We start from the raw sequence: 10,299 nt of genomic DNA on the forward strand, positions 1-10,299 counted from the left end.
ATTAAAATGAGATACCATATCACATACACTAGCAGGGCTAAAATTTAAAAGCTAATAAATCAAGTGCTGGAGAGGATGTGGAATTCTTATACATTGTTGGTGTGAAGGAAAAATGGTACAACCCCTTTGGAAAACAATTTGTCAGATTCTTATAAAGTTAAACATAACACTTACCATACCAGCCAGCAATCCTGCTAATAAATATTTATCAAGAGAAGAGATATTTACCCAAGTCCACTCAAGACTAGTACACAGTTGTTCATAGAAGCTTTATTCATCATAGTGAAGAATTGGAAACAACTCAAATGTCCACCAACTGGTGAAGGGTGAACACATTGTAAAATATCTCTCCTATGGAATACTACTCAGCAAGTAAAAGGAATGGACTCCCCTTGTACGCAACAGCTGAGATGAATCTCAAAAGCAAGATGCTGAGTGAAAGGAGACAGACTCAAAGAGCACATACTGTATGATTAAACTTATATGAAATTCTAGAAGAGGCAAAACTGTAGTGAAAAAAAGTAGATCATTGGTGTCTTGGGGCTAGAGGTGGGAGGAGGGTGACTACAAAAAGGCGTGAGGGAATTTTTGGGGGGCAGATTTGTGGAGTACTCATACAACTGTATCCATTTCTCAAAATTCACTGAAGTGATTCACTTAAAGTAGGCAAATTTTATTGTATTGATTTATACCTCAATAAAGCCAATTAAAAAAACCCTCAAGTTATAACCATTACCATTATCAGTATTACTAGTGTGAAGACAGTGAACCAATTAATGAAAGGGCAATGCTATGACTGAATTGTGTCCCTCCAAATTCATATGTTGAAGCCCTAACCCTCCATGTGACTGCGTTTGGTAATGGGCCCTTTATGGACGTAATTCAGCTTAAATGGGGTCATAAGGGTAGGACCCTGATCTGATAGGACCAGCGTCCTTATAAAAAGAGGGAGAGAAACTAGAGCTCTTTCTCTCTCTCTCTCCTTGTGCACGCATCCAGGAAAGGCTGGGTGAGGGCACAGCCAGCAGGCGGCCATCTTCAAGCCAGAAGAGAGCCCTTTCTAACTCCCCAAGCAAACACTGAATGCAGAACCTCTGCCTTGTGAGTCCATATCAGTAAATTCGGCCTCATCCAACTTTATCAGTTTAGCAACGTTCAATAGTTATTGAGGTCAATCTCTTGACATTAGGAAGCTACATATTGTCAGACGCCAGATCTCTGCTGCCTGGGGAGAATGGGCTGCCCACATGCCAGATAGACTGCTGGTCAAGGCTGGGGAAGTCTGTCCCCAGGTTGGCCAGCGGACAGCCCTGGAGGACAGACATGGCTGCATGAGCATCCTTGGCCCAGGAAGGTTCTCCATGGAGGAAACACCTTAGATTCATTAGCTGTGTGTCCTAAGTGAGACGAATAGGACAGTCCTTCCTTCCTCTGAGCCACATTTCTAACTGTGCTAAATTAAAGTCAAACACTTATGAAACGCTGAGCTCTCTTTGGATCATAGAAAGTAAATACGGAAGCCACCACCCACAGGACCTTGTGGAAACCTGGCCACCCAGCCCTGGTGCCATAACAGCACAGGTACGTGACACCTGGATGTGTGTCTGCAAGTCCATGTCTGAGCTGCCAGGGAGGCCTGGCTGGGCTGGAGCCGGAATCAGACACTTCTGGGGGCTGTGGAGTGAGGTGACTCCTCCGTTCCCAATCCATTTGGGTTGCAGGGATGCTGAGGAAGCTCCCAGGAATGTGCTGTAAACATCCCACAACTGTTCATACAAGTGCAGACGAGCCTCAGGGAAGGGACTGAGGCTGTGAAAAGGGAAGGGCACGTGGGGCTGATAAGAGGGCTTGACCAGTGGGGAGGGGCGTCTGGGAGATGGGGCAAGATGGAGGTTGGTGTGAGGCGGGGGGTGGTCCTGTGTGTGGGCATAGCCCTGAGCCAGCCTGCCTGAGGAGAGTGGGACGCGCGTTGTCACAGGCCACACCTCCCCGTGGTAGGCCCCATCACCAACCAGAGGAAGGGGGCTGCTTGCCACCCAGCAGACCCCAGAGAAGCATGCCGCGTTCTCTTGTGTTCATGGCCCTGAAGCAGTGGCCTCCTGGGTTGCTTCAACACGGAAGAGAGAGCTACTTTCTCAATTCCGTGGGGCCCTAAGGCTCGGCACCCCAGTGGAGGCCCCCACCGAGGGTAGAAAGAGGGAGGGTGAAGCCTCCCCCCACTGCACTGGAACGCCGCTGGCTGGAGCAGACTCCCAGGGCCTTCCTGAGGAAGAAGGAAGAGCAGACTCCCAGGGTCTTCCTGAGGAAGAACTCTGCTACTGCAGAGTGTCAGCCTGAAGTGGGGACCACTGCCCACTAGGACCACAGCATTAGCCAGAGCCACAGAAGAACCCCCAGGGAGGGGCCTTGGCAGGGATCGACCTTCCTGCATGAGTGGGTGGGATTCTGGAGGGGCTGATAACTGAGAACCAAGTTAAATAAGACCACATTTGTCTCCCTGGGCTATCGGGATACATATGTATCAATAATAACAAAAACTAGCATTAAGTTCTCATTAATTGCTATACGCCTGACACTGTTCTGAGAACATCTCATGAATTAACTCGCTGAATCCTCATAAGCCCATAAAGAAAGGTGCTGTTAACACCTCCACTTTGCACATGAGTAGGCGAAAAACACCTAAACAACTTGCTCAAGGTCACAAAGCTAGGAAGTGACCTTGACACAAATCATTAGAGAACATAAGTGCAATATATACATTTTGGAGGTCTGATACATACATTCTTGCTGCAGCACCCTGATTCCACAGTGCCCGAGGAGGTTCAGGTTGGGCTGTGGCCTGTCCTCTTCCTTCTTTAGACACAGGGGGCTGGCAGGGGGTGTCAACAGAGGGGCTGTTCCTCTGAACCCCGAAGCAACAGCTAGGGGTATTGTTGTGTATGTACCACATCTCCAAAACATAGATAATGAATACACAATACCTCTAATGAATATACGCTAGCTCCTCATTATTCACGGATTCCCTTTTACAAATTTCCTTACTCACTAAAATTTATTTATTAAACTCCAAAGTTAATAACCCCAGTACTTTCACAGTCTTTAGCTGACATGTGCGAGAGCAGAGCAGTGAAAATTTGAGTCGCCAATGGTGACACTCTGCCTCCTCATTTCAGCTCTTAGACCATAAGTGTCCTTTCCTGGCCTATTTAGTACCCCATTTTCACATTTTCATGCTTTCTGTTGGTGATTTTGCTGTTTAAATGGTCCCCAAGCATAGTTAGGTAAAGAGGCCCAGTGTCCTAAGGGCAAGAGGCTGTGACATGCCACGCAGAGAAAATATGTGTGGTAGATAAGCTTCATTCAGACGTGAGTTACGGTGCTGTTGGCCACGAGTGCGGTGTTAATGAATCACAATATATATCAAATAAGGTGTCTTTAAACAGAAACACCCTGAGCCAACCCTGAAGGCCTACTGGTTAAAGCTTGGCACTCAACACTTTGGTAGCCCAGGTTGGGCTTCCTGGTCGTGGAACCACACCACCCACCTGTCAGTAGCCATGCTGTGGTGGTGGCTCCCACAGAAGAGCTAGAAGGACTTAAAACTAGAATATATAACCACCTACTGGGGAGATTTGGGGAGCAAAAAAAAATGAGAGACACAGCAAGGTCCATCAAGGACCATCAAGCAAGGTTGTGTACTGATCGGTTGATCAGAGGCCCTCAGGAAACTGATCTGAATTTCCCCCAATCGCAGTGGTTCAGGATTTGCTAATTCAGTGTTGATGACTTTATAGAACAGAACTCCAGTGAATACTGAGAACCGACTATTTATATTCTCAATATATAGAGTGAATATCTTATGAATATAATGAGTAAGTATATATTCCTCAGGATCCACTCTCATTACAGATGCAGCCGTACTTCTCTGGGCGGAGTGAAGAAGGGGCTTTTATCCATGAGACCAAGAGGACATGAGGACAAGAGGAGCTGACAGTCCCCTCTGTCCAGACTCTCCTGGGAGGAGCTCCATTTAGTGGGGGCCCATTATGCACCAAGCAGCTCACAGACATTATTTTTAATTCCCGCCATAACCCTCTTAGGGATGTAATGATTATCCATATTTTAAAAACAGAGAACCTGAAAATCTGAGAGATAAGAGACCCTCCCCAAGGGCACACACCTGGGATATCAACCCACAAGTGCACTGTGATGTCTCCTGCGGTTCCCTCTGCCAAAGAGCCGGCCAACCCTCTCTTGTAATTGCTTCTCAAAGCACCTTCATTACCTGAACCGGCCAGGTTCAGCTCCCGATGGGGACGACCGCTGCTGGGCCCTCTGCACCAAGCCTCGTCCTCCTGCCCGTCAGCAACGTCCCTGCCAGAGCCCTGCAGTGACTGTGGGTGCCTCTGGAGGGAGACAAGGAGATAACTCATCAGAGGAGGAAAGAGAGGGAGAAGGAGACAAGACAGAGAGAGACTACTGAAGAGAGAGAAGGAGAAAGAAAGGTTGGTCTTTCTGATGGGGGTGGGTTCGAATGTCACCACCTGTTGCTTCAGGGGCAGGACCCTCCAGTGGCCCACCCAAAGAAGGAGGAAAGGGAACAATACGAACCACCTTGGGTTGCCATGCCATTAACTGTAACCAACGGCATTGAGCAAGCAGGAGTAATGATATTTGAAACAGGTTAAAATGGCCTAAGAACCCCAAGCCCATGGCTGTGGCAATGCCACTGAAATTGCCTAAGAATCTACGCTCAATTATCAGAAGGGCAACATCAGCTCAGTAATAGGTGCATTTGTGCATCAAAGGAAATTCTAAAGGAGGAAGTGGGATTGGGGGGACAGGAGAAGAGAATTCCTGGGGAAGAGCGCCATCATTCCTGCACCCAGAGATTTGTGCCAGGTGGCCTACACACAGCCTGAGAACAAGAGGCATGAAGCCAAGAGCTCCCACCAAACCCAGCAGGCAAGATGGCCACATACAACATCATTCCGGGAGCAGAACCTCCAAACTCTGCGTCCAGGAGTGTTGGTGCAAATAACTCACGTGGCTCCTGGTACCAGGGCCCGTTGTGGCTTTGCCTTTGGTGTGGCTGGGCCTGGCTGACTCAGGAACATGTCAACTACACCGTGAGGACACACGGAAAGGGACACAGCGCTCTGTGATGAATACATGCACAAACACCAAGAGTGTGTCTCCACTGGTCGTTGGGCTTGAGTGTTTCAGAGCCCCCATGTTCCAACAAGAGCCATTGTTTATTGAGCTTATGAGTGTGTTGAGCAAGATAAAGATGCAACTGTGACTTGAGGCCATATGCAGCCCCCTTCTCAAAGTAGGAGTCCTGAGAGGTGATGTGGGGCCAAATCTCTTCCTCCAAGAGAGACTTTTTAAAATTTCCACCTTTCAATGCAAAGCCAGTGCCACTGGTCCCTCCCTCACCCTGGAATGAGAGGCCCTGGATTTCCAAGGTGACAGGTGGACCATTGGGTGACACATTTGCTAAGCTAGCGGGCTCGGGCTGGAGGAGGGAGAAGTTGCAGAAAGACTGGCCTAATGTCATCCACCCAATACTCCCACCCAGGGCTAAAGAATGCCAACACCCCTTCCCATAGATGCAGAAAATATCTTTCACGCAACAACCTTCCCACACGCTGGTACAGCCTTGAAGGAAGCTGTCAGCTTCCTCTTTGGAACAGCTTCAAATTGCAAGCCTGTTACTGCAGCTGCCCTCGGGCAGAGGGTCGAAAACACAGAAGCAAAGAGCTGGGAGAGCATTCGGAGCTAACCCAGCCAAGCCCCTCCCAACCCGCGTTAGGAACAGACGATGGGCTGTCTTGCATGCATTTCACATCAGGTGGTCTGTGATGCGTTTGATAAAAGTGGAGCAATTCTGTAATTGCACTGAAATTATATGTTACTCCAAGAGGTTTTTAGGGCTAGTCATTTGAGTTTTTATACAAACGATTGGGTATGGGTGTTGTAGCGTGACTGTAGATTCTGAAATTCACTTACATGCAGTACTTTATTGCTGCTGGAGTAGCCTGAACATACTAGATGAATTGTTGCTCTTAGAGTAAATGAAAGAGTATTAAAATTACACACACACTCACACACGGATACAAACACTCTCACACGTGTGCGAGCGAGCACACACACACACATAGGCTACTATCGCCACCTCTGTGTCAATGAAGCCAAAATGAAATTTAGCAGATTTTAAGAGTTTTCTTTATTTGAAGAAATTGTATGTTAAACCATTGAAAAAGACAAAAAGCAGATTAGGAAAACTCAGGAATTCAGGAGGCGTGAAATATGAAACTGATAAGTCGGTGAGAATTCTTCTTCTGTTTCAGAACATCCAGGGAGCCTGGTGGGTCCTCTGAAGGCACTGCCCCTTAATAGTGACAGTCTGGAAATTGAAAATGTGAGACGGTTGGTGGGAGTGCCAGAGAGCAGAGGGAGCCTGAGCTGGGAGGCACGTGGGTTCCTGTGATAACAGGCCATCTGCCCGGTGCTCCTACTGAAGACGGAGCTGTCCACCTGGGACACCGTCCCCCATGGCTAGAGTACCCTCCGGGGGCCCATTCTCCCCCAACAACTGTCAATTGTCCAGGTAGACCCTTAGGTCACATGAAAAATCACTTGGAAATTTCTGAAAGTAAGGGCCATGCTCTTTGGAGGACCCTGATATCCTAAAATTGCTAAAGAAAATCATCCTTTGAGCATTAGAGCACTCTTCCCATTTTTTGGGAAATGCCTGGTCTTTCCTTGATCTTGCCAAACTCAGTGCCAGGAGACACACTGTAACTAAGGGGAAGGGGGAGAGGGACTGGCCCTCTGGGATGGCACTGCAGCAGGCCACTGCAGGCAGAACTTGTCACATGAGGTCACATGCGAGAGAACAGTGAGGTCCACCAGAGAAGGGACCACGCCTGCTTTGTTCTGGGCCCCATCCTGGCACCCAGCACAGCGATGGCATTTGGTAGCATCCCAAAGTGGAGGCTGAGTTGCAGTAAAGTGGGCAATGCCAGCAAACTGTGCCAGGACCCAAGGCTGTGGCTGAGAATGAGGTGCTTTTTACAACCATCACAAAAGACACCACAGGAGTGCTGGAGGCTTAAAAATTATTGAAAAGAAGCTGCCATTGTTGAGAACATTCTGGAATTGCCTTCGGAGCTGGTTTACAATAAATGTAGGTTCACACATCAGTCTACTTTGTTCCTGAAATGGCCACTCACTGGCTTCCGGGGTCCTGGCCTCGGGTGGCATTTAGGTATCACGTCCAGCTTAGGACTGGAGGCAGCTGCCCTCTCCCCTCCCCCAGTCCCCACCTTCCCCGAGAAATCCCCCAGGTCCAGGAACCAGATGGCGGGCTCGTCCTATGGGACATTACCTTCCACAGAGAGTGGGTAGAAACACCAGGGCACTTGACGGATGGTGTCAGAAAAGCAGCAATTCCGAGACGCACACTCCTCAGAACTGATGCCCGGGAAACCACAGTTCACGCGGGCCGAGACTTCCATGATGCACTCCTGGTTCTCTGGTCACGCGTCACCCGGATTTGGGAAAGGAACGACATGGAGACTCAGTTAGACCAGCTAACTAACTCGAAGCTTCTATTCCCATCTTCCCACGAGAAGGCGGCTGGATTTACAGCCTTGGCGTATCATGAGGGACTTCTGGGACCGAAACACCAGGGACTGTTTAAATGTTGATGCCAGCGGTCGGCCACCCCTTCCTCCCCGCAGATGTCCCAAGTCAGAAAATCTGAAGGACTGGGCCTTGGGAAAATCATTTCACCTCTCTGGACTCAATATTCCCCTCTGTAAAATGGAGGGGGAGGGCACTGTGCCATGATGAGAAAAGGCTGGTGAGCATCCTTTAAGGATGTAAAGCATTGGCCAAAGTATTGAAACCCAATGATATTTCCAACAGAGGGAGAGCCCAGCCAACAACCAACCTAACAACCAACCCAACGACCAGCTTAACAACCAACCTAACGAATGACCCAACGGCCAACCTAACAACCAACCCAATGACCAACCTAAGGAACCACCCAACAGCCCACCATCAGCCTTGCTTCCTCAGAGCCCAGGGAGCCTCTGACTGCTCAACGCCGGGGGTGTGGGCGAGAGGCGTGAGTGCCATACACACAGGTGTGCTTCACACAGACACATTCTTCTGTGCACGGCTTGGGATTAACGACTTTCTATCTTGATTATATGCACTGATATAAAATTCATTCTCCAAAGATAAGCCTAGGAGTCTTCATTTCTTCACACTTGAGGTCTGATGGCAGTTCTGTTAATAGTGTCCTATTAAATGCCTTTGTTTCCCCCTTAGAAGCTTCTTCAGAAGGCATACTTTTAGAGCTCAGAGGGGCCTGAGAGTTGTTTTCTCTTCAACTCAGTAGAATGGATGGGTTCTCACAAATGTCTGCAGAAAGCGCAAACAGCTGACCCCCAGGGCTCCGGGTGTGGACACTGGCTGGGGGCATGTTTTCTCCTCCCTTGTGGCTGGCCTGGGCGGTGTCTACGAGCACCGTGAAGCGGGTGCCGGGTGGCCGACCAGGGGCCCAGGAAGAGGGTCCGGTGCCCCTGCAGGTTACCTTGCTTCGGGAGGGGATCGAAACACCAGGGGACGTTGCGGATGGTGGAGTCGAAGCAGCAGCCGTTGGAGAAGCAGTCGTCGCTGCTGATGCCCGGGAAGCCGCAGTTCGTCCTGTTCTTGGGGCTGATCCGTGAGCACTGACAGGCAGCTGTGAAAAGACCCTCAGTCACCCGCTTCCCCCACTCGCTCCCTGCCTGCTCTCAGGGGCACATTCAGGACACCTCCGTCGGTCCTGCTGCCACATGGAAACAGCCAAGTCTCACCTCGCCTGTGTTTGAACTACGCAAGGTCCTTCTGAGGAACTGACAGGGCTTTGCTGAAATTATTTTATTAGTAAAAGAAAAAAGAAAAGCCTTCTGGAAGGAGGGTGGACCGATGGCCCCAGACAAAGGTCAAGATGAATGATGAGCAAGATGAGAGGACCTCTCGCTCTGGCAGCTCGCCCACCAGCACCTGGGGTCATCCTGATCTTTTCCCGAAGGAAACCTTTCTTGGAGGTCTCATGGACCCCTGGGTATCCTTCCCGAATGGTGGGAAAGCCCGTGTGAATGTAAGCGGGAGCTGGCTGTGTGGCCAGCATCACAAATCTCAGGATGCCTTTTTCACTACCTCCCCTCTCAAGTTAACTCATCCTCCACCTTTTCATTGGAGGGAAACAAACGAGAATAGAGACCCACCAAGGGGCGAGGGAGGCCCTGCAGAAAGCAAGGAACTTGCATGCCCTCCTTGCATTTGGGGGCACTAGAAGGTTCTCAGGGATCGCTGGCCCAAATGCTCCCTTGCCCACTTGAGGACACTGAGCTGCGGAGGGTTACTTACGGACATTCACTTACAAGGTTTCTCGGCCATGGCCAGAGCACACAGCCCCAGGACAAGCAGCCCTGCCAGGAGACGGATGCCTTGGGATCCCATGTCCACGCTCAGCTGCACCCCACGGTTGCCTGCAGAATGCACAGCTCCCACTGCCGGGGGGGTTTATAATCCTCTCTCTGTTTGCTCAGCAATCACAGGTAATCTTTCTCCCCCATGACACAACCCTTTTGATCCTTTGTTAGGAAAGGAGCTGAGATAGCTCGCCAGGAGGCCAAGCACAGACCAAGTGGCCATGATGTGCAGGTGAAGCTTCCGGGCCAGGGGTGCCGCGCTCCCTGCATGCCAGCGTGGCCTCCCCCTGCCCAGGGCAGGGAATGGTTGTGCCAGAATGCCGACGTGGAAAACTGGCCACATGCACCTCTGACGCTGGGCACTCACAGGGTCACACCCAGGAAGGGATAAGTCATGTATTTCTCCTGATAAAGTGCATGCCTACCACAGGAATTTTGTAAAATATTGGGCTGAAGGCTACTGGGGAATATGGCCCTGCCAGCTGGAGGTATAGAAAGGACCCCTCCTCCAGGGCTGCACAGACACCTCTCTTAGCCCCTTGTCTGCATCTCCTTGTCTCCATCTTGGGAAGGAGGCTGCTTTCCATGGAGATGAGGCTAACTCGGTGACAGGAGCAGCCTGGGGTGAGTGTAAATTAACAAGGTCATTTCAGCAAACCCCTGAAATTCCTTATTTTTTTTCTTCCATGGAAACTGTCTGCATTCCCTAAAAGATGGCACCTGTAAACCCACCTATGCCCAGAGGTAAGATGCTCCAAGGAAGGGAGTCGGTGGATGGGGCAGAAGGAAAGGAGAGAAGCCAGAG

At 50.0% G+C, this 10,299-nt stretch overlaps 1 protein-coding gene across 1 annotated transcript; it reads right to left on the reverse strand.

Moving 5' to 3' along the window:
- Nucleotides 1-3,887: 3,887 nt before the first annotated feature.
- On the reverse strand, nt 3,888-9,522 carry TFF2 (trefoil factor 2). The gene is made up of 6 exons (XM_058523367.1): nt 9,444-9,522; nt 8,609-8,758; nt 7,394-7,540; nt 5,061-5,122; nt 4,286-4,406; nt 3,888-3,925 (listed from the first exon to the last, which is right to left on the reverse strand). Exons 1-6 carry the CDS (start codon nt 9,520-9,522, stop codon nt 3,888-3,890), a joined length of 597 nt encoding a protein of 198 aa, XP_058379350.1.
- Between the last annotated feature and the right edge of the window lie 777 nt (nt 9,523-10,299).

The sequence above is a fragment of the Diceros bicornis genome, chromosome 27, assembly GCF_020826845.1.
Source record: "Diceros bicornis minor isolate mBicDic1 chromosome 27, mDicBic1.mat.cur, whole genome shotgun sequence".
Classification (NCBI taxonomy): Eukaryota; Metazoa; Chordata; class Mammalia; order Perissodactyla; family Rhinocerotidae; genus Diceros; species Diceros bicornis.

Coding starts and splice junctions, on each gene's coding strand:
- TFF2 (XM_058523367.1), bottom strand. CDS start 9,522: ATGGGATCCCAAGGCATCCGTCTCCTGGCAGGGCTGCTTGTCCTGGGG. Junction 8,759..9,443: donor GGCCATGGCCGAGAAACCTT/GTAAGTGAATGT, acceptor GTCTTTTCACAG/CTGCCTGTCAGTGCTCACGG. Junction 3,926..4,285: donor GCTGAACCTGGCCGGTTCAG/GTAATGAAGGTG, acceptor CACTCCGCCCAG/AGAAGTACGGCTGCATCTGT.